Genomic DNA, 27,166 nt, shown 5'->3' on the forward strand with positions numbered 1-27,166 from the left:
CCGGGGGAGGAGTGAGAGAAGGAAGCAGCAGTCTTCTGGCATACGGAGCCAGCTGAAAATCAGGGTTGAATGTTAAAAAGGGAGCGTATTTAGCGACACTCCTGGCCCCGAAGAAAGGAACTGAGGCGACACGAACCCCCTGTCCAACACCCAGAAGACGAGAGACCAGTGCCAGGGCCGCCAGCAGCTGTTAGGCGCTTGTTGGTGACGCGGCCGCCGCGCGCAGACGCGATGACGGGCCACGGAATTCCACGTCTCAGGTTCCGCAAAGGCCTGTGGGAGCGACCGGTAGGAGGGCCAGGATGGCAGAAGCGGTGGAGTCTCCAGGAGACCCGGGGACAACAACGCCCAGGCCCCTGGTGAGCTTGGGATCTGCGACAAAGGGGACCGAGGGTGAGGCAAAGTGCCCCTTAAGGAAGTAGGATGACGGGCTTGTACTTGAGAGTACTGGAATTCCTTCCTCCGGCAGGCCCTTCCTGTATCAGATGCCAGATCCAGTCCCAACCCTCTACCTGTTCTTAGGGCTAACTGCCCCCCCCATCCCCCTCGCCACCGCCCCTCTCCTTCTTTCCACGCCTTCTTGTGAAACTCTCATTCACTTTCCTTTCGCAGGCTCTCACCACTTGTCCTCCTCCCCTTCATTTTGTTATATGCTGAGCTTTAGGCGATTTAAGTATCTGCATCTGCTGTCCCCTATTTTATCGAGACTTGTCACTAGTCCTCGATGGAGTAGCAGCATTCTGAGATTAATGAGAGATTGATTCTCATGGGGCATGATAACTTGATTATTTATTTGCTCAGTGAACCCCAGTCGTCCAGTTTTAATCCCTGCCCTCCCTTGTCACAGCTGCTTGTAGTCCTCTTCATGATGATCTCTTGCGCCTGTCTCTGCAGAGGACAGAATTTCTATTGCAAGTACTACAAGTCCAAAGCCTGGACATGTATTTAAGAACACAGGGTTTGGAGTTAAAATTACTTGGCCTGGATCACCCATTCTGGCACTTGTGTGAATTTGGGCAAGTCATTTAATGGAGAGTATTTCTTCATGTGTAAAATGGAGATAAAAATACCTGCCTCAAAGAGTTTTTAGGAAGTTGAAATGACATAATTTATGTGAAGTGTCTAATAAAATTAGTACCATAACTGAGTAGTGTCAACTCAACATTCTGCCCCCCATCCCACCTCCCAAACAACGTTTAGTCATGTCCCAAATAGTGTTTATGAATAGGTGCTCAATAAATGGTACATTCCTTTTCTCTGTTTTAAATTGTCTACATAGTAGAGGACTGACCTGGGAGTCAGGTGAAACTGATTCTAGTTATGGTTCTGCTTACTAGCTTTATTTGTTCATCTCTTCATTCTTTTGACAAATATTTATTGAGCATCCACTATGATCCAGGCACTCTTTTAGACATGGTGGATACAACAGTGAAAGAGAGTGAGTAGGTCCAAGTTCTCATGGAGTACTTGTGACCTTGAGGAAATCACTCTGAACCCGTTTTGCCTTTTGGAAAATGATAGTAAGTCACCACAGAGTCAGAGTACTGAATGAACTAATATAAGCATAGGGCATGGTATGCCATAGTTACAGGTGTTTAGATGTTTTTAGTTCCTGTTTTTCATCTAAACTGCCCCACTTCTCTTTTATGAAGCTTTCCCCCAATTAATTTTAGTGGTTCTGATTACTCATTACTCAGTATCTAATATAATTCTATTCAGCAGTGTTTGTTGAACTCCCACAAAGTGTAATACACTATGCTAGTTGCTTTAAGAAATACAAATGGCCTGTCCTTATGGTGCCTACAGCCTGATTTTAGACATAAGACAAACACACACTGCTAACATAAGACAGTATGTAAGAAAGTTACAAATAACATTTTAACATAATTTAAAAGATGCTATCATGTCTTGTTGAGGTGATGAAGCAGGCAACATGGTAGAAGTTATATTTGAGGGAGCCTCAAAGGATGGGCAGGATGTGAGCATAAGAGCTGTGAATGATTGACTACCTGATATGTGCCAGGATTGTGCTAGACATCCTTTGCATATTTTCTAAACTTTATAGCAACTATTTCAGTTAGGTGGTTTTTAGACTATGTTTTACTTGTAGGTGAGGAGATGAGACTCAGAGAGATTTGATGATTTCCGTAGGGTGACCAGGCTGAAATTTGAACCTGGGTCTGCTTCTGAAACCAAGATTATTGCCATTAATGCTGCACAGACTCTCATCCGTGAAGATACAGAGGTTAGGAGATACTAATGTATTTGTAGAACAACAGAGAGGTTACTTTAATTGAAGCACAGGGAAGTATTAGAAAAGAAGCCTTAAAAGATAAAGCTACTGAAATAGAGAAGCAGTATAGAACAGTGGTTTTGTGTGCTCTGGGAGTCAAATTGTCTAGGTTTGGTTCTATGCTCTGTTATTTAACTAGCTGTGGGATATTGGGGAAATTACCAAAATCTCTCCATGTCTCAGTTTCCCTATCTGTAAAATGGAGATAAAGTAATGCAGGGTTGTTTGGTGGACTGAATAAGTTAATACACATAAAACACTTAGTGGAGTGCCTGGCACATAATAATCATGCAATAAGTGTTATTTCCTTTTATTGACTACTATGCTGGGAGGTTTAACAGGCAATGAGTCAGTGGAAATTTTTGAGGAGGGAAGGGATTTAAATCATGAATTTGACAGCATAACAAAGGAAAAGTTACAATGGGAAATGTGTGGAATCTAGAATACCAGTGCAATTGTTGCAGTAGTTCTGGGATGAAGTGGTGGCTACCTGGATTATAGCAGCGGTAGATGTGAAGATTTGAGAAAGGCAGAATCCTCGAGGATTTACAGTGCTAGGGAGAATGTGTCTTAGTGTTTTTCAAACTTTAACATGCTGGCAATCATCTGGGGAATCTTATTAAATTGCAGATTCTCTTTTAGTAGGTCTGAGATGAGGCCTAAGATTCTGCGTTTCTAATAAGCTCCCAGATGGTGCTGCTGCTCCCAATATCACATTTTGAAAAACAAGACTATAGATAAATGAGAGGAAAGTGATACCCTAAGCAGAAATATAGAAGAGGATGAGGGCCCTAAATGTTGATTCATTCATTCACTTTTGGAAGTGTTTAGTTCCAGATATTGGCAGGCCATCCAATAGATAATCCAGCAGGTAGTTGGACACTAAAATCTGGACTTCAGGGCTCACAAGAGGTCAGGACTAGAGAGATTGATTTGGAATCATCTGTATAGAGTTGAGAATATAGAATCTTGGGTAATGCTTGTCTATTGCCTATCTATTTAAGGAGCAGAAAAAAGAGCCATAATAATCACTGTAGCCTAGGGTTTGGAAGGATGTTGGTCCCAGGTGGACCATGCCACTTCCCGCCTGCTTGGACCAAGTTGTTTCCTACTTGATTTCATCCGCCTCAGCCCACTTGTTGACCTTGTTGACTTATTTTTCTCTTCAGAATTTTGTCCAGTAGTATGACCCATCTGCTCCCAACTGCTTTCTTAAGGCTGCAGTCCCCACATTTATTGTGTGTTTTTGGCCCTGCCTTTACTTGCTCCCCTCATTGGCCCAAACCAGGCAGCAAAGTGTGCACATGTGTTTATACACATATGTATGTATGTGCACAAGCCTGCCAGCACAGAGGAAGGGGAAGGACCTGAGGTCCAATTCACCTTTCATCCTCACCAAGGGGCTAGTCAGAGAGCAAGGGCCACTAGCTGAGAGCCTGGTAGCACTGTCTCATATATGGGGCTGGAGAGCTTCATATCCTGGCTCAGTTCACTGAGCAATGTTACTGATTCTCTGGAGAAGAGATATTGAGGAAGGGTTGGGATGAGGGGTGAGTGGGAATCACATGGCACTTTAGTGACTACAGTCACTTCCAAAACCAAGTAACTGGAGTTAGGCCAAACTTCCCCAGTTAAGGGCCCAGTCTTCCAAAAGATGGGCCAATTCATATACCAGCCACAGGTTTGGAGGTTCCCAGGACCACCCTCACTTCTGAACTACTGCCTACAAGTTCAAGGGTTCCTATGGTCAGGCTCTGTAACTCACTAGAATGACTCACAAAACTCAGGACAATGGTATACTTAAAATTACACTTTTATTACAGCAAAACAGTACAGTCCAAACCAGCAAGAGGGGGAGATGTGTAGGTTGAAGTCTGAGATAGTTTGTAACACAAAGCTTCCTTGTCTTCTCTCTGGGGAGTAAAGGCAGGACCTTGTTACCCTACTGATACGTTAATGTATGACAGACAGTAGGTAGAATATTGCCATCCAGGGAAGCTCACTCACATACCTAGAGTTTTTATTGAGGTTTCATTACATAGGTGTGATTGACTGGATCGTTTTTTCTTCCACTCCCAAGAGACCACGTTTGTATCACAGTACTCAAGTGAAGTCACTCAGTCATGTCCAACTCTTTGTGACCCCATGGACTGAAGCATACCAGGCTCCTCAATCCATGGAATTTTCCAGGCAAGAGTACTGGAGTGGGTTGCCATTTCCTTTTCCGGGGGATCTTCCCAACCAAGGGATCAAACCCAGGTCTCCCACATTGTAGGCAGACGCTTTAACATCTCAGCCACCAGGGAAGTCCTCACAGTACTCAAACTTAACCTCAGTCCTCTAATCTTACGTTTGGTCTTTTAGGAGTGGTTAGCCCCTATGCTGAGTCATCCATTAGCATAAAGTAAAGATCTACCAGGACTCACTTGTTAGCTAAACTGTTAAGGCTCATTATGAATAATGAAAACATTACTATCCTTTAGGAAAACCCGAGTTTAGAGTCTACCTCCCAGGAACAGGAAACAAAGGTTAGCCAAATACTTTATTCTACAACAGTGACAGAACCTGAATTGACTCCCTGGGACCCTGAGCTCCTAATGTTTATTTAGTCCTTGCTGTGAGCCTGCTACTTACGTGCTTTACTTCTATTAGTATATTTCTTCCTCAGGACAACCCTGTGATGATGGTACCATAATCTCAATTTTACAGATGAGGAAACTGAGGCACAGAGAGGAAAAGGAACCTGCTTATTGTCACACAGGTAGTAAATGAAGAAGTTAGGATTAGAACTCTTGCAGCTTCCAGGAGAATTGCACCCTTAACCAAGGCTGTCCACATGGCCACATGTTGAGCATTGATTATGTGCTACATGACTTGCAGGTGTTACCTAATTCTCATAGCAGTGTTGTTTCCAAGGAAGGGCCATTCAGCTTCAAAGCCCATTCGTTCTGCACTGCCCTGCCTACCCTAGCTGTAGCAGGCAACAAGATAACTCAAAACACGAAATACTTGAGTTTGAAAGGACAGTATCATAGTAGTGAAGAGAGAATAATGACTTCAAAATGGGGTGGTTTACACATTAAGTGCTGAAGAATATTCAGTAGATGAAACTGAGAAAGGATTCTTATATTTCCCTTTTTTAATTGCAGATTTTATTTATTTATTTATTTATTTATTTTGGACAACCTGTAGTGTGTAGGATCTTAGTTCCCTGACCAGGGATCAAACCCATGCCTCATGCATTGGAAGCACAGAGTCCTCTTGACTGCCAGGGAAATCCCAGGATTCACATACTTCTTGATTGTGAGGTCACTGTTAGCAGTGTCACTAAAGTTGTGGGAAGACCAGTACAGATTACAAAGGATTAAGCAAGTAAGAGAGTGAAGAGCAGTTTGATCAAGAAGAGGAGAAGAAGGAGAGCAGTTTGAGGTGGTAAAAGAAGCAAGAAAGTGAAATATTTTACCATTTTATTATGTGAGCTTCCATATATTTACTTTTATTTTTAAAAATGTTTATTTGTTTGCTTACATATTTGTTTATTTGGCTGTGACAGGTCTTAGTTGTGGCATGTGGGATCTAGTTCCCTGACTAAGAATGGAACGCTGGGTTCCCTATTTTGGGAGTCTTATCTTAGCCACTGGACCACCAGGAGAGTTCCTCAAACATTTAAATAAAATAAAGAGTAGTATAACAAATCTCATATAACTTTCAGCATCCTGCTATTATTTCATTTATTCCCTTACCACATTTTTTTTCTAAAATGACCTTTTTATTTTGAGCTAATTTTAGACATAGAAAAATTGCAAAAATGGCACAGAGAGTTCCTGTATACCCCTCACTCAGCTTCCTCTAGTGGTAACATTGTATATAACCATAGTACAAAGATCAGAACCAGGAAGCTAATGTTTATACAACACTGTTAAACTATAGTTCTTATTTGAATTTTATTAGGATTTCCACGAATGCCCTTTCCACGATCTTGTCCAGGATCTCACATTGCATTTAATTGTTATTTTTCCTTAGTTTTCTTCAGTTTGTAATGGTTCTTCAGTATTTCCTTGTCTTTCATGAGTATTTCCATGTCTTTTATGAGTATTTTAAAGCAAATCCCAGATGTATCCCTTTACCCATAAATACTTCAGTATGTTTCTCTAATAGGTAAGGTCTATTTGTTTTCTTTGGTTATCACACATAGCATAATAATAATCACTCCTTAATAGCATCTAATCTCAGTTCATCTGCCAATTTTCTAAAAAAAAAAAATGTGTTTTTACAATTTGTGCAAATCAGGATCCAAACAAGGTCAAATTGCATTTGGATAATAAATTTCTTTTAATATATGTGTCCTCTTTTTGATGTAATGTATTTGTTTAAAGTCATTTGTCTTATAGAATTCTCCACTTTCTGTATTTGACCTATTGTATCCTTGTATTTTTAGTAGGTGCCTCTGTCCACATATTTCCTGTAAACTCTTAAGATCTAGAGATTTGTTTATATTTAGGTTCATTTTGGCTTGGGTAGGGGAGGCAGAAAGAAAAACAAACTTAGGTGGCCCCTAAAATTAGGATTTTTTTGTTTATTTTTTAACTTTCTGTTGAGAAAAGTTTCAAACATATACAAAAGTAGAATAGTAAAGTGCACTTTTGTGTACCCAACCTTCAATAGTAATTACCAGTTTATGGCCAGTCTTCTTTCTTCTGTAGCCCTACCCACCTCCCTTCTATACTATTTTAAAACAAATCCCAAGCATCATTACATTAATACATATTTAATATGTATCTTTAAAAGATAAGAATTCTGTTTTTAAAGAACATAACCACACTATCATTAGTACATGTAAAAAACCAATACTTCCCTAATATCAAATATCTTGTCAGTGTTCAAACTTCCAGCTCTCTCCTAAATGTTGTATTTTTATAATTTTGACCCACCACCTATTTTTATAAATAAAGTTTCATTGGAGCACAGCTGCACTTCATTTTTTTATGTATTGTCTTTGACTTCTTTCATGCTACAGAAGCAGAGTTGAGTAGTTCCAACAGAAACCATTTAGCTCTCAAAACCTAAAATATTTACATTTGGATCTTTCACAGAAAAAGTTTGGTGACCTCTGCTTTAGGCAGTTACCTTTTAGGATCATTAAAAATAAGAAACAATGCATTTTATATTGACTTTCATTTAAACTGCTTCTGGAGATCTTCATTTCCTTGTGGAAATACAAACCTTCTTCTGATATCATATTCCTTTCTGAAGATTATTGTTTAACATTTCTTGGAATGCATGTTTCAGCTTTTTGCTCATCTGAGAAAAGTCATTATTTTGCTGCCTTTTTTTGGGAGGGGGTTATTATAAGACTTTTATTCAGCAAAGACAGTGTTACCTTGAGAGTTGGTTAGAGTATGTTTTAAGTGTATAAAGTCATAATTCATGTTTTGATGCTGTTAAACTTTAATTTTATTTCATTTTATTTTAGGGAGCAGGAGAGGTTTACAGTTTTCTTTGAGAAACCAAAAGGGAAAGCAGTTATCCCTCATTCAAGGCAGGAAATAGTCAATTATTGCTTTACAGCAGCATTGTCGTTTCAAAGAAGTTGGAACTAGTCCCTCTTTAAATGGCTTTTTAATTCAATCAATGTTACTCCAGTATAATGCCTGTTCAGTAAAAATCACCCATTTTAAGTATGTAGATGGTTTTCAAAACATACTTGTTTCTGAGATCATACTGGGAGAATGAATAAAAGTGTTTGGAGTTTGCAGTCCTGAGAAGCATCTTTGTTATCTGTGATTCTGGTTCCTTTGCATGGCAAAATCACATATGCCTGAAAAGACAGCTGTCATTTCAACTTTCACTGATGTCCTGTTACTTGGGACAGGACATCAAGAACAGGAAGTCAAGGATATTCTGGAAGGCTCCAAGTTTCTGGGCCTTTGAGTTTAGTATGGATGACCTCAGGGCCTTTTCCCTCTGCTCCATTTTTTTTTCCTCTTTCTGGAGGAGAGGCCAAAGGCACAGGCAGATATGTCTTGCACAGAGCCCCATAGTCCATGGATGTGGCTGGTGGTCTCCCATGAACCTGAGACATGTATTGCCTTTCATTTTTAATAGCTATTTTTCTTGTTTTTTGAATTGTGGTTTGAAAGTTTTATTCATTCAGCACTCTGAAGGTGTGTTTGTCTTTCTTGCATTGTTTTGAGTGAGATGTCTATTGTGTCTCTCTCTTGATCGCAATGTCTTTTTTTTCTCTGGTTACCTCTAAGGTTTTCCTCTTTATCTTTGGTTTTCAGTAGTGTGAATGTGTCTAGGTTTGTGGATTTTTGCTTTTGTTTTGTCTTTAGGTATTTATCTTGATTGGGGTTTTCTGGACTTGGATCTATCATTTGAGGTCTTTGTCATTCTGGAAAACAATTCAGCCTTTACCTTTTCAGATATGTTTTCAGATTCATTATCTCTCATGGGATTTCAATAATATACAAATTAGATTATTTAATATCAACCCCACAGTTCTTGCATGCTGTATTCTGTTTGGGGTGCTTATTTTTTTCCCTGTTTTATTGAAATATTGACATATAACTTTGTATAAATTTAAGGTATACAATAGAATGACTTGATATATGTAATTTTTTTTCTTTTTCAGCTCTTTGTTTAGATAATTTTCACTGACCTATCGCTGATTTCTTTATTTGACCTTGTTGAGTCTGTTACTATGTTCTTTTATTTCTAGCATTACCATTTGACTCTTACAGAAATGGTAGGGACCTAACAGAAGCAGAAGATATTAAGAAGACGTGGCAAGAATACACAGAAGAACTTTACAAAAAAGATCTCACGACCTAGATAATAACGTGGTGTGATCACTCACCTAGAGCCAGACATCGTGGAATGTGAAGTCAAGTGGGCCTTAGGAAGCATCACTATGAACAAAGCTAGTGGAGGTGATGGAATTCCAGTTGAGCTATTTCAAATCCTAAAAGATGATGCTGTGAAAGTGCTGCACTCAATATGCCAGCAAATTTGGAAAACTCATCAGTGGCCACAGGACTGGAAAAGGTCAGTTTTCATTCCAACCCCAGAGAAAGGAAATGCCAAAGAATGCTCAAACTACCACATAATTGCACTCATCTCACACGCCAGCAAAGTAATGCTCAAAATTCTCCAAGCCAGGCTTCAGCAATATGTGAACCATGAACTTCCACATGTTCAAGCTGGTTTTAGAAAAGGCAGAGGAACCAGAGATCAAATTGCCAACATCCGCTGGATCATCAAAAAAGCAAGGGAGTGCCAGAAAAACATCTGTTTCTGCTTTATTGACTATGCCAAAGCCTTTGACTCTGTGGACCACAATAAACTGTGGAAAATTCTGAAAGATATGGGAATACCAGAGCACCTGACGTGCCTCTTGAGAAACCTGTATGCAGGTCAGGAAGCAACAGTTAGAACTGGACATAGAACAACGACTGGTTCCAGATAGGAAAAGGAAGTACATCAGGGCTGTATATTGTCACCCTGCTTGTTTAACTTATATGCAGAGTACATCATGAGAAATGCTGGGCTGGAAGAAGCACAATCAGGAATCAAGATTGCCGGGAGAAATACCGATAACCTCAGATATGCAGATGACATCACCCTTATGGCAGAAAGTGAAGAAGAACTTATGAGCCTCTTGATAAAAGTGAAAGAGGAGAGTGAAAAAGTTGGCTTAAAGCTCAACATTCAGAAAACTAAGATCATGGCAACTGGTCCCATCACTTCATGGGAAATAGATGGGGAAACAGTGGAAACAGTGGCTGACTTTATTTTTCTGGGCTCCAAAATCACTGCAGGATGGTAATTGCAGCAATGAAATTCAAAAACGCTTACTCCTTGGGAGGAAAGTTATGACCAACCTAGATAGCATATCAAAAAGTAGAGACATTACTTTGCCAACAAAGGTCCATCTAGTCAAGGCTATGGTTTTTCCAGTGGTCATGTATGGATGTGAGAGTTGGACTATAAAGAAAGCTGAGTGCCATCTGTGTTGCCCAGTGTTGTTCTCATGCTTTGCTGCAGATGAGCAAGTGTTCATGTCCCATCTCCTTGGAAGTGCCTGTCTTTGCTTAGATTTCTTTCATGCTACTTGGTTGCCCTAAAACCTCAGCTCAGATGGGTTCAAGGAAAATTATGATTTTGTAATTAATCTGGCTTTTTCTCATTGTTCTAGTGGATAGAATGCTTATTCCAGCTTTCTATATCCTGATTAGAAATCAAACTACAGTGTTGTAAACTCACTTGAGATAGTTACTCTTTGTGTGGTTATGTATTTAATTTAGCAGGTTCATTTGTTCCATTTTTCTTTCAGTTTTAGGGACTACTTTTAAATTTTAATTTTAATAATTTTGTGAAGTATTTATATGATTTCAAGTCATAAATACAGAACAGTGTGTATTCTAAGAAGCCTAACTTGTCTCCTTGTTTCCTCCACCTTTTCCCCTCCTTTCCGAAATAGGAAGCTTTAAAAAAATCTATAAATACTACTTACATTACATGTGACTTAAGTCATTTTGTGTGTGCATGCTCAGTCTCTCAGTCATTCTGACTCTTTGTGATCCCATGGACTGTAGCCTGCCAAGCTCCTCTGTCCATGGGTTTATCCAGGTGAGAATACTGGAGTAGGTTGCCATTTCCTCCTTCAAGGGATCTTCCCAACCCAGGGATTAAACCTAGATCTCTTGCATTGTAGGCGGATTCTTTACTATCTGAGCCACGAGGGAAGACTATACTTTCAGGGATCATTTCTAAGTCATATTGCATGATTTATTTCTTATTTTTAAAAGGTAACATTCAGATATGTGTGTGTGTGTGTATGTGTATCCCTTCCTTTCTTAGATGTAGCATGTATACAAACTTTTCTTCACATTCTTCTTTAACACGCCATAATATTGAGGTGGTGAAAAAATTTGTTTGGTTTTATCTGTAAGATGGCCCCAAGGAGTGCTTCATTGTCTTCTTTAATTTTTATTTTTTTAATTATGAAAGTATGATAACACATTTATAGGAGACTTGGAAAATACAGAACAAGGTTGCATATAGTTCCACTGTATATTACAATTATTTTTAAGTAAACTATGATTTTTATTTGGAGTTTCAATATCAAACTCTCAAAAATTAATAAATGAATATACAGAGAAGTAGAAGGATATAGTAGATCTGAAAAGCACTGTAAACCAGTTCACACAACAGTAGGATACAAATTCTATTCACATTCCCAAAGACTGTAGACTCAGAGACACTGGAACATATCCAGGGACATAAAGTGCAAAATTTTCATGGTCTAAAGGTATTGAAATTATACAGAATCTGTTGTCTTGTGCTCACTTAGTTGTGGCTGACTCTTTGCAACCCCATGAACTCTCCAGGCTCCTCTGTCCATGGAATTTTCCAGGCAAGATTACTGGAGTGGATTGCCATTTTCACTCACTGTGGAATTATGTTAGAAATCAATATCAAAAGATATTTGAAAATAATCCACATTTTTCAAGTGCATGTGACATTTACCAAGAGAGATTACTTAGACTTAGTCATCAAAAGATTCAATAAGGTTAGACTGAAAAAAACAGAGAGGATGATTGCTGAGAAGAAATGCTTAGTTGTCTTTAACTTCATTTGAACCAATTTTGTTAGCTTGTGACTGCTGTTCATTTTGTAAAAACTTACCAAAATGGTGAACTCTTGTATAGCCATTTTAATATTGAAGATGAGAGGGAAAAAGCAACATTTTTGGCATATCATGCTTTATTATTTCAAGAAGGGTAAAAACGCAGCTGAAACACAAAAAGATTTGTGCAGTATATGGAGAAAGTGCTGTGACTGATAGAACATGTCAGAAGTGGTTTGGGAAGTTTCGTGCGCTGGTTGATGCTTCGTGGTTGGGTAGAACAGTTGAAGTTGAAAGTGATCAAATCAAGACATTAATTGAGAACAATCAAAGTTACATCATCAGGTGGGAAAGCACCGACCTACTCAAAATATCCATATCAAGCATTGAAAATCATTTGCACCAACTTGGTTATGTTAATTGCTGTTTGGGTTCCACATAAGTTAAGCAGAAAAAAACCCCAAACTTCTTGACCATATTTTCACATGTGATTGTCTACTGAAACATAATGAAAACATTCCATTTTTAAAAACAAATTTTGACAAACTGTTAGCCAGACTCATCAAGAAACAAAGGGAGGAGGATCAAATCAACAAACTTAAAAATGAAAATGGGGAGATCTCAAGAGACGACACATAAATTCAAAGGTTCATAAGAGACTACCACCAGCAGCTATATGCCAATAAAATGGACAACTTGGAATAAATGGACAAATTCTTAGAAAAGTATAACTTTCCAAAACTGAACCAGGAAGAAATAGAAGATCTTAACAGACCCATCACAAGCACGGAAATTGAAACGGTAGTCAGAAATCTTCCAGCGAACAAAAGCCCAGGACCAGATGGCTTCACAGCTGAATTCTACCAAAAATTTAGAAGAAGAGCTAATACCTATCTTACTCAAACTCTTCCAGAAAATTGCAGAGGAAGGTAAACTTCCAAACTCATTCTATGAGGCCACCATCACCTTAATACCAAAACCAGACAAAGATGCCACAAAAAAAGAAAACTACAGGCCAATATTACTGATGAACATAGATGCAAAAATCCTTAACAAAATTCTAGCAAACAGAATCCAACAACATATTAAAAAGATCATACATCATGACCAAGTGGGCTTTATCCCAGGAATGCAAGGATTCCTTAACATCCGCAAATCAGTCATTGTAATACACCACAAATTGAAAGATAAAAACCATATGATTATCTCAATAGATGCAGAGAAAGCCTTTGACAAAATTCAACATCCGTTTATGATAAAAACTCTCCAGAAAGCAGGAATAGAAGGAACATACCTCAACATAATAAAAACTATATATTTGATAAAAACTCTCCAGAAAGCAGGAATAGAAGGAACATACCTCAACATAATAAAAGCTATATATGACAAACGCACAGCAAACATTATCCTCAGTGGTGAAATATTGAAAGCTTTTCCCCTGAAATCAGGAACAAGGCAAGGGTGCCCACTCTCACCACTACTATTCAACATAGTTTTGGAAGTTTTGGCCACAGCAATCTGAGCAGAAGAAACTCAAAATGGATTAAAGATCTAAATGTAAGACCAGAAACTATAAAACTCCTAGAGGAGAACATAGGCAAAACACTCTCTGACATGAATCACAGCAGGATCCTCTATGACCCACCTCCCAGAATATTGAAAATAAAAGCACAGATAAACAAATGGGACCTAATGAAACTTAAAAGCTTTTGCACAACAAAGGAAACTATAAGCAAGGTGAAAAGAGAGCCTTCAGAATTGGAGAAAATAATAGCAAACGAAGCAACAGACAAAGAATTAATCTCAAAAATATACAAGCAACTCCTGCAGCTCAATTCCAGAAACGTCCAGAAACGTCCCAATCAAAAAGTGGGTCAAAGAACTAAACAGACATTTCTCCAAAGAAGACATACAGATGGCTAACAAACACATGAAAAGATGCTCAACATCACTCATCATCAGAGAAATGCAAATCAAAACCACAATGAGGTACCATTACACGCCAGTCAGGATGGCTGCTATCCAAAAGTCTACAAGCAATAAATGCTGGAGAGGGTGTGGAGAAAAGGGAACCCTCTTACACTGTTGGTGGGAATGCAAACTAGTACAGCCACTATGGAAAACAGTGTGGAGATTTCTTAAAAAACTGGAAATAGAACTGCCATATGACCCAGCAATACCACTTCTGGGCATACACACTGAGGAATCCAGATCTGAAAGAGACACGTGCACCCCAATGTTCATCGCAGCACTGTTTATAATAGCCAGGACATGGAAGCAACCTAGATGCCCATCAGCAGATGAATGGATAAGGAAGCTGTGGTACATATACACCATGGAATATTACTCAGCCGTTAAAAAGAATTCATTTGAATCAGTTCTAATGAGATGGATGAAACTGGAGCCCATTATACAGAGTGAAGTAAGTCAGAAAGATAAAGAACATTACAGTATACTAACACATATATACGGAATTTAGATAGATGGTGGCGATAACCCTATATGCAAAACAGAAAAAGAGACACAGAAATACAGAACAGACTTTTGAACTCTGGGGGAGAACGTGAGGGTGGGATGTTTTGAAAGAACAGCATGTATATTATCTATGGTGAAACGGACCACCAGCCCAGGTGGGATACATGAGTCAGGTGCTCGGGCCTGGTGCACTGGGAGGACCCTGAGGAGTCGGGTGGAGAGGGAGGTGGGAGGGGGGATCGGGATGGGGAATACATGTAACTGTATGGCTGATTCATGTCAATGTATGACAAAACCCACTGAAATGTTGTGAAGTGATTGGCCTCCAACTAATAAAATAATATTAAAAAAAAAAAAAAAAAAAAAAAAAAAAAAAAAAAGAAGACATACAGATGGCTAACAAACACATGAAAAAATGCGCAACATCACTCATTATTAGAGAAATGCAAATCAAAACCACAATGAGGTACCATCTCATGCCAGTCAGAATGGCAACTATCCAAAAGTCTACAAGCAATAAATGCTGGAGAGGGTGTGGAGAAAAGGGAACCCTCTTACACTGTTAGTGGGAATGCAGACTAGTACAGCCACTATGGAGGACAGTGTGGAGATTGCTTAAAAATCTGGAAATAGAACTGCCATATGACCCATCAATCCCACTCCTGGGCATACACACTGAGGAAACCAGTTCTGAAAGAGACACGTGTACCCCAGTGTTCATTGCAGCACTGTTTATAATAGCCAGGACATGGAAGCAACCTAGATGCCCATCAGCAGACGAATGGATAAGAAAGCTGTGGTAATATACACAATGGAATGTTACTCAGCCAGTAAAAATAATGCATTTGAATCAGTTCTAATGAGGTGGATGAAACTGGAGCCCATTATACAGAGTGAAGTAAGCCAGAAAGAAAAACACCAATACAGTATACTATTGCATATATATGGAATTTAGAAAGATGGTAACAGTAACCCTATATGCAAGACAGAAAAAGACACAGATGTATAGAACAGACTTTTGGACTCTGTGAGAGAAGGCGAGGGTAGGATGATCTGTGAGAATAGCATTGAAACATGTATATTATCAATTGTGAAATAGATCGCCAGTCCAGGTTTGATACATGAGACAAGTGCTCAGAGCTGGTGCACTAGGATGACCCAGAGGGATGGGATGGGGAGGGAGGTGGGAGGGGGGTTCAGGATGGGGAACACATGTAAATCCATGGCTGATTCATATCAATGTATGGCGAAAACCACTACAATATTGTAAAGTAATTAACCTCCAACTAATATAAATAAATGAGAAAATAAAAAAACAAAAAATAAAAACAAATTGTGTTAGGCAATGAAAAACGGATACTGTGCAGCAGTGTGGAACAGAAGAGATCATGGGGCAAGTGAGATGAACCACCACCAACCACACCAAAGGCTGGTCTTCATCCAAAGAATACAATGTGTACATTGTGGGATTGGAAGGGAGTCCTCTATTATGAGCTCCTTCTGGAAAACCAACGGATCACTTCCATCAAGTACTGCTCCCAGTGAGATCAACTGAAAGCAGCACTTGGAGAAGTGCCCGGTATTAGTGAACAGAAAGTGCATAATCTTCCTCAGGGTAACACAAGACCTCAGGTTTCTTTGATGACCTGACAAAAACATCATTGTTTGGCTGGGAAGTTCTGATTCATCTACTGTATTCACCAGACATTGCACCTTCAGATTTCCATTTATTTTGGTCTTTATAAAATTGTCTTAATGGAAAAAAATTCAATTCCCTAGAAGACTGTAAAAGGCACCTGGAATAGTTATTTGCTCAAAAAGATAAAAAGTTTTGGGAAGATGGAATTACGTAGTTGCCTGAAGAATCACAGAAGTAGTAGAACAAATGGTGAGTACATTGTTCAGTAAAGTTCTTGGTGAAGATGAAAAATGTGTCTTTTATTTTTACTTTAAAACTGAAGGAACTTTTTGGCCAACCAGATGGTTCTTTAGAGATATCCTCATTCCTCTTACAGCTTCATAGCATTGCATTATGACATACCATGCTTTATTCAACTAATTCTCTGTTGATGAACATTTGGGCTATTCTCAGGGTTTTTTTTTTTTTTTCTTTTACAGGTAGTATTGTAATGAGGAGCCTTGTGTATATGTCTTTTTGTATATTTACTGCTTTAGACTCCTAAAAGTGGTGAGCAATCCATATGTAAATTTGCTAGATATTGCCAGATTCATTTTCAGTAGGGCGTAGTACCATTTTGCCTTCCCACCAACCGTGAATGCTCTTTCCCCTCAACTTTACTTGCAGAGTGTGTTGTCAAACTTGGATTTTTGCCAGTCTAATGGGTGAAGAATTTTCAAGTACGTTTAATAAAACTGTGATCAAAAGTTGTTTTTTTAATAAATTTTTTGAACAGCCTCATTCTTTCTAGAATTTTACTGTACTATCTTTCATTTACCTGCAACTGTTGTACACTAAACATTAGACCCAAGAACCATATGAGGAGGGTTTGCTTCTGTTCTCTTAGAAACTTGAAGATTCTAGAGTTTCAATCACAATAATCAAATTTGGCATATGAATGTAAGAGTTTAAAAGTTTGCAGTCTTGCAGTTCACTTTGGAAATGTTATTTGATCTGTGGTTGCCAATAATCTGGTAAAAAAAAAAGAGGATAAATAATGTGCTTTACTGTTTCTATGTTCTTCCCAGTTTTCTTTTAGATTTTACATAATGTTCTTTCTTAGCCAGCAGAGGCCACTAGAGCTAACTAAAGAGCAGAAGTGTAAAAGAATCATGACAGTGCTAAGATGTGATCACTGAAAGGTCACTTTTTTTCAATAGTTCTACAATCTTACTAGCTATGTCCTGTTAAGATTTCATGCTTGAAAGAAACTATTTGAGGCCAAGAAAATATCTATTGTTGTTGTTTTAGTTGCTAAGTCGTGTCTGATTCTTTTGTGGCCCCGTGGACTGACCCCCTACCAGGCTCCTTTGTCCATAGGATTACCCAGGCAAGAATACTGGAATGGGTTGCCATTTCCTTCTCCAGGGTATCTTCCTGACTGAGGAATCAAACCTGTGTCTCCTCTGCATTGGCAGACAGATTCTTTACCTACTGCACCACTAGGAAAGCCCATAAAATATCTATGCCATTTTCTTGATAATTTTTTTCATCATATTCCATCTGGCTGATTCATGTCAATGTATGACAAAACCCACTACAATATTGTAAAGTAATTAGCCTCCAACTAATAAAAATAAATGAAAAAAAACATAAAGTTACAGAAACTTTGGGGGAAAAAAGGGTATTCCATCTCCTTCTTTAAAAGAAACAAGTATTTGAGAATTTTAGTTAACTGTATTGTTCATGCTTGGTGAACTAACACCTTACTTTAAAAACTGTATAAAACCCTATAAAAAGATATAGTCCTGCTCACTGGGAAATGATATCTTCGGGGGAATCCTGCAGTATATTACAGGCTTTAAATTTTTTTCCCTAACTCTTCTCAGTTTGCAGGCCTTTCGGATATATCTATCCCACAAGACATCCCTGTGGAAGGAGAAATCACCATTCCTGTGAGATCGCGCATTCGGGAATTTGACAGCTCCACATTAAATGAGTCTGTTCAGAATACCATTGTAAGTTAGATGAGTTGAAAGAATTTCTGTTCAGTGTCATGCGCTAAATAACTAATAGCACTTTGTAATATTTTTGTTTGGTTCACTAATTTTCAGTGTGTTTTATTTATTGAAATTTAAGATTCTCCCCTAGAGAATAATTTGGTACAGCCTTTTTGGAAATCAGTTTGGCTGTAATGGATATTAAGGAACTTAAAATGTTCACATTTTTTAAGGTGATAATTCTGTATAGTATAAGGAGAAAAAATTCAATACAAAGATAATTTTAAAAGAAAAATATTTATGCAAAGATATTTGTTACAGCAGTCTTTATAGTGGGGAAAAGTTGAACAGAAGAGTAATCGGCTAAGTAGATTATGTTACATCTATGTGGTAGAATGGTAAACAACCATTAAAAATCATGTTTTCAAAGAACTATTAATGATGTGAAGAAATTTCTAGGTGAAAAAATTAGGACAGAATTACCTCAACTATATTTTGAGAAGTTAAATGACTGTTCCCTTCTTCAAATGTCTTGATTTTTTTTTTAAATGTCTTGATTTTTTAAAATCTGATTTCTAGGATTGTTTTGCCAGAATGAATGGGAATGTTGAAAATTAATTGATTTTACATATTGTGAAGAGTGTGGTAGCTTAGGACCAGGCCCTTTGGCTCTTGTGACCTTATGTGTGAACTGAAAGTTAGATGCTGTGTTTTGCAGAACAGATTTTACTAGTGCTATTATTTTCATTTCTTTAAGTAGCATATTAAGAGGGCTATATTTCTCTTTTGCAGAGTTTAAAAAATCAAAATCAGCAGAACTGATGAATGTAGTAGAGTTAGATGTTGGCTTTAGGAGTCAAAGGAAAAGTTAATAGAAAAAGGAGTTAATACAAAAACCCCACCTCTCTGGTTTGTTTGTATGGTGAAGGAGTTAGACTGGAGTTATGGCTCTAAAATTCAATGAAGGGCTCCTAGGGGGATTGAAATAAAAAACTTGAGCAAATTGAAGGGGCTACTTAGCAGCCTTGGTTATTACAGTACAGCATATTGTTTTTATCTTTCAGATGCGTGATCTAAAAGCTGTTGGGAAAAAATTCATGCATGTTTTGTACCCAAGGAAAAGTAATACTCTTTTGAGAGATTGTAAGTATGTGTGGTTTTCGAGGCTTTGCTATTTTTCATCATACCTTATCATAAACATTTATAAGGCTTTGTGATAATAAAACTGATATCACTTCACAGGATGAAAAATATGTAAATGAATATATTATAGATGAAAGTTTTGAACAAAGTTAAAAATTGAGGATGGAATTTCAGAGATTGGAAGATTTTGCTTAATGTATTGTTTTCATCAATAAATATAGACTGTATATTTCACCTGCTGTAATAGACACTGCAAAAAGTATTTCTGTAAATGGCAAACACATAGTGACTTTGTTCAGCCAAGAAACTTAATGATCTCCAAGGGAAAGACAAAATGTTAAAATGCTACATTAGAGTAATAGCTAATACCCACTAAGGATGAGCAAATTAATAGTACTTTATTGACATTTCTATTTTCAGAACGATCATTGTTGACTGCTTTAAGAGTTTCAAAACAGTTTTTGCAGAAAATTATGCTATTATTTAGAATTTATTCTCAAAATTGTTAGACTTTTAGTTTTTCTTTTCAAACATTCTTGGTTTTTCTTAGTACCATTTATCAAAACAGAAACCGACTCATTTGTTTGAGAATAGTAACAATGATGTTGGATATGAGTGTACCTTCTATTTTGGCAGCATTTCTGCTGTAACATAGGGATGTCAAATATGTGGCAAATGTGCCATCACTGTGTGGTGATTGACTGCAGTGTCAGAATACTTTTTCAGCAAAGTACATTGTGGGTTGAAGCTAACACATGATTTGCTACAGCTGATATATAGTGGAAAGAGCATGGACAAATCTGGGTTTTGAATAGTGATTCTGTCACTAGCTGTGTGATTTTGGATAGTGGTTCCATCACAAGCTGTGTGATCCTGGATAAGACAGTTAACTTTTCTGAGGTTGAAGTTTCTTCCTCACAAAAGCTGTATTATCCAATGCGATGCCACTTCAGATCCATTAGGGTGGCTCTTTCAAAGAAATAGAGAATAACAAATATTGGTAAGGATGTAGAGAAATTGGAACCCTTGTACATTGCTGGTGGGGATGTAAAATGGTACAGCCACTGTGAAAAACAGCATGGTGGTTCCTTGGAAAATTGTGTAGAGAATGAATTACCACATGATTCAGTACTTCCACTTCTGGGTATATACCCAAAAGAATAGAAAGCAGGGACTCAAAGAGATATTTGTATACCCATGTTCATAGCAGCAGATGAAAACAACTCAAATGTCTATCAGTGGATGAATGAGTAAATGAAGTATGTTATATACACCATGGTATATACCATATATGAATGGAATATTACTTATCCTTTAAAAAGAGTGAAATTCTGATACATGCTACAACATTGATGAACCTTGGAAGACTTTATGCTAAGTAAAATAAGCCAGATACAAAAGAATATGTATTATTCTACTTAGGTACCTAAAATAGTGTGATTTATAGAAACAGAAAGTAAAATGGTTGTCAGGGACTGAGGGGATATTGGGGAGTTATTGTTTAATGGGTTGGAGTTTCAGTTTGGGAGATGAAAATTTTATTGTTTACCTAGTAAACATAGTCTATTAGAGTGTTAGGATTGTGATTTTTCTTTTTCTTACATCTTTTACAAACATTCCACAATGGTGTCAAAATTACTCTTTCAGGTAAAGTTATGTACAAGTGAAGTTAAAGTTGGAAGTAGTATGTACCCTTTTTCATATTATTTGAGGAAGATAATTGTGCTTTAAGTTTCGTTACTGAACTATTGGTGTATTAATCACCCAACAGCTATTGGTTGAGAACCACCGTGCTTAGATCTGATATTGGCAGAGCCTTTATAGTTTTCAAAAAGTTTTCATGTTATTTGTTAACATTTAACCCTGTGAAATTACCAATGTTGGACTGTTTTCTCACTTTATGAGAACAGCAGTTCTGTACTAGTTCAGTGTAGTAATTATGAAAGGAAAGCTGTGTTGTAGAGTAGAAAGGACTTTGTAGTAGGAATCAGAAGATTCTGGTTTTGTTTCTAGGTTCTGGTCCTACCCCCACACTTAACTGTTTATATTAACTTGGGCACATCACTTCTCAACTTCATTTTTCACATTTTTGAGGTGAGCCTGATTATACTTGCCTTGTCTAACGTAGTCTCAGATTGGTGAAGTGACTTGGCTTTAGTCTTCTTTCCGACAATGCAGGGTGGGGCATTTATGTTTTCTGACTCCTTGCCTATTGGTCTTTAATGATAACTTGCTGGAATGTGGCTTAGTAGGTGGTGTGTGTGTTAGTCACTCAGTCATGTCTGACTCTTTGCAACCCCGTGGACTGTAGCCCACCAGACTTCTCTGTCCATGGGATTATCCAGGCAAGAATACTGGAGTGAATTGCCATTCCCTTCTCCAGAGGATCTTCCTGACTCAGGAATTGAACTCTGGTCTCCTGCATTGCAGGCAGATTCTTTACCATAGTAGCTGGGGAGAGGGGTGATTTGTGTTGTATGAAATGAGCAAAATTTAAAGGATATATGAAGAAGGGCATTCAGAATTGGGGAGCAGAGAAGGCCAATAGAGGGATAGAAGAGGTGGAAGCTTTGGGCAGACAGAGAAAGCCTTGATGTCTGAATGCCAAGAATGGCAGAATATAAGACAGAAAATGCTATATGCCTGTGTCTTAACAATTTTCTGTCTTTTCTTTTCTTGTAGGGGATTTATGGGGCCCTTTGATCCTTTGTGTGACGCTTGCATTGTAAGTACTTATATTTCCTTTCTTTGTCATTTGAGATAGACTAAACTTTTCTCATGGAGTTTCAAAATTGAAGGGGATTTTGACTGAATTTTTCATTTTGGACTTTGACAAATTCTACTCCTTATGCATTTAAATCTAAAAAGTCAAGTAGCTTTCTAGATCAGTTCAAAGAGTGATGAAATTAAAGATATGAAAATTATGCCCACCCTCATTTATCAGTGAGTTCTTACCCTGTTTTAGTCATTTCTATTCAATATTTATTCACACTCATTTACCTCCCCATCATTAAGCTAAGTGAATTAAGTATCTTAAAGGTTTAAGTACTAAACAATTAAAGTAGTATTTATTTGCAAACATAATTCTTTTAAAATTTTACTAAAAGTATAAGTGAGATTAAACTAGAAGTGGTTGAGTTCAAAGCAAGATCTTGTTTCACAAAGTGTTGTATTTTTCATACTCATTGTATGTAAAGGGGAAGAGGACAGAAAAAGTAAAGCAAAAGTTCTGCTGGAGAGGGTAATATAACCACTGGTAGAGTGGAAAAAATACTACACTAGGATCCATTTATGGGTTCTAATACTAACTTTGCTATCAGCAGAGTAACTTTGGACCTCTTAAAAAAACTTTTAAATACCTTCTCTTATCCCCATAATAAGAAGTGAATATTATTCTCCTCTTTTGACAGACAAGCTCAGGTTCAAAGAGATTGAGGACTGAACTAGACACCACATAATCAATCAGTGGTAGACCTGGAATTCCACTTCAGGTTTCCTTGACTGCCCATTCTCTACCTCTGTGATTATTACACCTCTCATCCTACCTAACCTTTCTGGGTTTCCTTTTCCATATCTATAAAAGTAGATGGTTGAGGGTCCTTTCCAGGTCTAACCTATTGTGATTGTAGATTCAAATTTCTTACTGGCTTCTCTAATCCTTTTTAAATGTAAAGTCAATTGCCTGGTAATTTAGGTAAAAACGTGGAGTGCTCTATCTTATGCTTTTAATAACCATATCAAGGAACATAATCCAGTGCCTTGATGTAAGTGTTTATATTAAAAGCTCTGAGCATATACTTTTTTAGTTTTGAAAGATTAGAGATTATGGAATTTAATCCTGCTTACTTGCAGAGAAGAAAATCGGAGTCCCAAGACATCAGGTGATTTGCTCTAGTTTACATATCTGGTGACAGAATTAGGATCAATATCTGAGTCTCCTGCCTTCCAGGCCAGTTAATCCTCTTTCTATCATACCATGCTGAAGTAATAGGAGTTCCAGAGAACAAGTGATCAGGGCTAGCATTCTTCTCATCAAATTGTCAGGACTTGGAATGGAGTATGCAGAACCATAGAATACAAAAACCTGTGCTGGCAAATAGCTTAGCAGTGCAAGACTTACAGTGTGATTTGTCTATATTTTGTAATAAGAAGGGGTTGTTAAAAAAGAAGTTTTGAGGTGATGCTATTTATTCTGTTACTGAAAATAATGACACAGAGTACAAGTGTAAGTCCAAAATTCAAAACAGTTTATTTATGTGTTAAATTTTTAAGATTTAAGTGACTGTTCAATTACTCAGTTTCAGAGAAAGCCTTTTAGTGGTAATCTGTATGTTTTGATTTTTAAAAGATCAACAACTAAATAGATAGGCTGTTTGCATTTTTAAATGCCAGAACTAGAACCTTAACCCAAGAATTACAAATTCAAATGTGTATATGCATGTGTTGCAAATTGGTGACCAAAAGCCTTTGTGAAGGAATCTGCTGCTGTGTCAACTGCACCTGATTGTTGCCATGTAGAAATGCAGGCCCGGTGAAAGAAACTCTTCTGATTTTTTAAGAAAATCCAGAAATACATATTTTTATGTGAAATCTCCCAATTTTAAAATAACATCAACTTGAATTTAAGACCTTTTAAAAGTATTATATGGACCAGCAACCTCGTGTCCGTAAGTCACACTTAGGCCTTCAGTTTATATCCTCTGCTTAACCAAAAAAGGTTTTCAGTAATCCATTTAAACATTCCCACAGGATCAAAGGGGGCATCCCTTATAGTCCTGAGGGATTTGGAATTTGAAATAAGGGAGCCTTGCTATATACTTGTGGCATTTTCCTTTTGTACAACCTATAAGAGATCTTCAGGTAAGATATAGAGCAGCACCCTGATTCAAAGTTTGAGAACCCGTACCTTAACTGTGTTGCTCTAAATAAGGTTAGGCAATTCTCATGCCATTTCCTTGTCACAGAATGCTTCAAAGAGGCTCTGTAGATAGCGAAAAAGATGGAGGGCCCCAGTTTGCAGAAGTGTTTGTCATTGTCTGGTTTGGTGCAGTTACCATCACCCTCAACTCAAAACTTCTTGGAGGAAACATGTGAGTATTATTAAAATGCATCCTTTTTCCATTTCCAGGTTGCATATCTTAGATTTTTTAAGGAAGTCTGGCTTGTTATGTATTTTTCAAAAAGAAAAATCAAAATAAATGAGAGCAAAAGGAAAGTTCTCTTAAAGACACTGAACAGAAATAACCTAGTTGAATTAAATTATGTTAAATTATCTGGGGTCCTTTGATAAGCTTCAGATGTTCTCTCTCCAGCCCCTGAAATTATGTGCAGAACGTTTTGTGTTAGAAGATTACATTTGTGTTTGGCAACAGATGCCCCATAGCTTTCAACAAATGCTCAAATAGGTCTATAAACCAGAAAAGATTAAGAAATAAAATCTTAGCAGTTTAGTGGGAGAAAGAGGTCTCTAGGAATTAGAGTAGATCATCTAGATTCTAAATGGCTGACTGTTAAGGCATTTAAGTAGAGAGGAGGAGAGTATGGGGAGAGAAAAACTAAGACATATGTTTAATACAGAGGCCTATCCTCATAAAATGAACATTAGGGTATATGTAATATCTATCTGGAGGAAAGTAATGATCCATGATACATAGAAATCTGTATAATAAATTGCATCATGATATAGATCAACTATATTTATGATCTTTATGGATATATGTTGTTTTTTAGATCTTTTTTTCAGAGCCTTTGTGTGCTGGGATACTGTATACTTCCCCTGACAATGGCAATGCTGGTTTGCCGGCTGGTACTTTTGGCTGAGCCAGGACCAATAAACTTCATGGTCCGACTTTTTGTGGTGATCATCATGTTTGCCTGGTCTATAGTAGGTAAGAATATACTTAATCTCTGTGGTAGCAGAGCAGACTGAAAATATGGGTTAGAGATGAAGACCAGGTGAGGAGCAGTATAACTTATAAGTTACATTAATGATATGATTCTTGCTAATGTCATCCATAGAACCATCTGCTCTCAGTAGGGATAACGTCCATCTTATCTGAGTTGGCCATCTGGACTTTTGAGATGTGGAGTCACATCTTTCTTGTTTCTTCAATCTTTAAATAATGGATAGGGTTGGGAAAGGACATTACACTAGAACTAGTTTAGTCCTGGCATATAGGAGGCATAGGTGACTTGAGAAATGATTTGAGCCTTTTCCAGACAAATTAATCATGATAATAGTTAGCATTTACTGATTACTTATTATAGGCCAGGAACTGTCGTAAGTACTTGATTTATGTCATCTCATTTAACCCTCACAACAACCGTAATAAATAAAAACTGTGTTATTATTGGTCCCATATTTATAGATGAGAAACAGACACAGAGAGGTTAAGCAACTTGCCCTAGGACACATAACTAGAGAATAGGGGAGTCAAGTGTCAAACCCAAGTAGATCACATACCTTTTTAGAACTGTACTATAGCACCACCCATTATAGGTTGTTAAATATCATTACATAGTACGTTTCTGCTTCAGTAGAAAATTCTGCTAAAGATTAAGGAGAGCCTATAGCAATGGCGATGAATGCTATTTATTCATTATTTGTGCATCCCTAAAATTCTCTTGAAGTCCCACCTTAAACTGAAAGTGTTCACTAGCTTCTTTTTAATGGGATAGATAGGCTGCCTAATATTTTTGTGTGCTGTAACATCCCTTTGTTTTAGAAAATGGTTAAAAGCCAAGAAGTGATCCAAACTAAGGTTTGAGAATGCCTGAACTGCTGTCCCAAAGACTATTAAACTTGAGCACTTCAACTGCCTATGGAAAAACCCCTCATTTCCTCACTTAGAGTCTGATGATTTACTGTACATGTAGTTCTCAATAGCTTAGTTGTCCAGTGTCCAGGCCCACCAGGGTTCAGCAAGTAGAATCTTAGAAGAGAGAGAGGTACTTGTAATTCAGCTAATGTGTATTAAGCACAAACTATGTGTCAGGCATTGTGCTAGGCATGGTGTCTATGCTCTGAGTTCACAATCTAGGCATGTAAACACTTAAGGGCCATGAAGTGTTCCAGGTAGGCAATGGAAGTCTGTGCCAGGTATAGTGGGGACACAGAAGAGGTAAGTGGGTGGTTCTACCTGGGGTGGTAGGATGCCAGATGGTTGTTCAGGAAAGATTTCCTTGAAGGATCATTATTGAATAAAAAGGTGAGTAGGTGTTTCCTGAGTGGTCAGGAGGGTTGGCATCTAAAAGAGCTGATAGGGACCTCCCTAGTGGTCCAGTGGTTAAGACTCCATGCTCCATATGCAGGGAGCTTGGGGTTTGATCCCTGGTCAAAGAACAAAATTCCACATCCCACAACTTAGAGCCTGCATGGCATAACTAAAGAGCCCACATGCTACAGTGAAGATCCCACATGTGGCAGTGAAGATTCAGTGTGCTGCAGTTAAGACCTGGCACAGCCAGAAAAATAGATAATAAAAGAGTTGATAGTAAGAGCAGTTACTCAAAAAATACAACAGTGTGAGACCATTTGGCATAGGAGCTTTGTAAGCCTTTTTAGCACAGTTCAGTAGCTTCTCAGAAAAGTATAAGAAACCCCTTTTTAGAAAGGTTTCTATCTAAAATGGTTGGAAAGAAGCTTTCCATGCTTGAACCAAGCAGCTCTCAGCTGCTGCCAAATGCAGTTTTAAGGTCACAAATATAACTGAACTTGTAGTATATAAGTCTGTGTCCCAGACTGTGCCAAGCACATTCAAGTTTAGTAAATGTTAATAGTTGTGACACTCATATTGTATTAAATATTCCTTTTGTTTTGTTTTGTTTAGCTTCTACAGCTTTTCTTGCTGATAGCCAGCCTCCAAACCGCAAAGCCCTTGCCGTTTATCCTGTTTTCTTGTTTTATTTTGTCATCAGTTGGATGATTCTCACCTTCACTCCTCAGTAAATGGAAATTAAAAACCAGGGAATTCAAAACTCATCTCAAAGATGCAGTTCACCACGAA

The 27,166-nt window shown here is 37.8% G+C and overlaps 1 protein-coding gene across 2 annotated transcripts; it reads left to right on the top strand.

Moving 5' to 3' along the window:
* Positions 1-27,166, top strand: YIPF6 (Yip1 domain family member 6). 2 transcript variants are annotated; one of them, XM_065915690.1, is made up of 7 exons: positions 6-359; positions 17,907-18,035; positions 19,082-19,160; positions 21,843-21,885; positions 24,125-24,250; positions 24,891-25,048; positions 26,990-27,166. In XM_065915690.1, the coding sequence occupies exons 1-7, from the start codon at positions 303-305 to the stop codon at positions 27,106-27,108; spliced, it is 711 nt and encodes a 236-aa protein (XP_065771762.1). In that variant the 5' UTR covers positions 6-302; the 3' UTR covers positions 27,109-27,166. The 2 variants fall into 2 exon arrangements, with proteins under 2 accessions (XP_065771763.1, XP_065771762.1); XM_065915691.1 differs by lacking the exon at positions 24,125-24,250 and having other exon boundaries at positions 1-359.

Source organism: Muntiacus reevesi, chromosome X (assembly GCF_963930625.1).
Source record: "Muntiacus reevesi chromosome X, mMunRee1.1, whole genome shotgun sequence".
Lineage (NCBI taxonomy): Eukaryota > Metazoa > Chordata > Mammalia > Artiodactyla > Cervidae > Muntiacus > Muntiacus reevesi.

What these genes read in the sequence shown, in the direction of transcription:
- YIPF6 (XM_065915690.1), top strand. Translation starts at nt 303, where the DNA reads ATGGCAGAAGCGGTGGAGTCTCCAGGAGACCCGGGGACAACAACGCCC. An exon ending in CAACAACGCCCAGGCCCCTG is followed by an intron (nt 360 to 17,906) that starts GTGAGCTTGGGA and finishes AACTCTTCTCAG; the next exon opens with TTTGCAGGCCTTTCGGATAT. An exon ending in AGTCTGTTCAGAATACCATT is followed by an intron (nt 18,036 to 19,081) that starts GTAAGTTAGATG and finishes TTTATCTTTCAG; the next exon opens with ATGCGTGATCTAAAAGCTGT.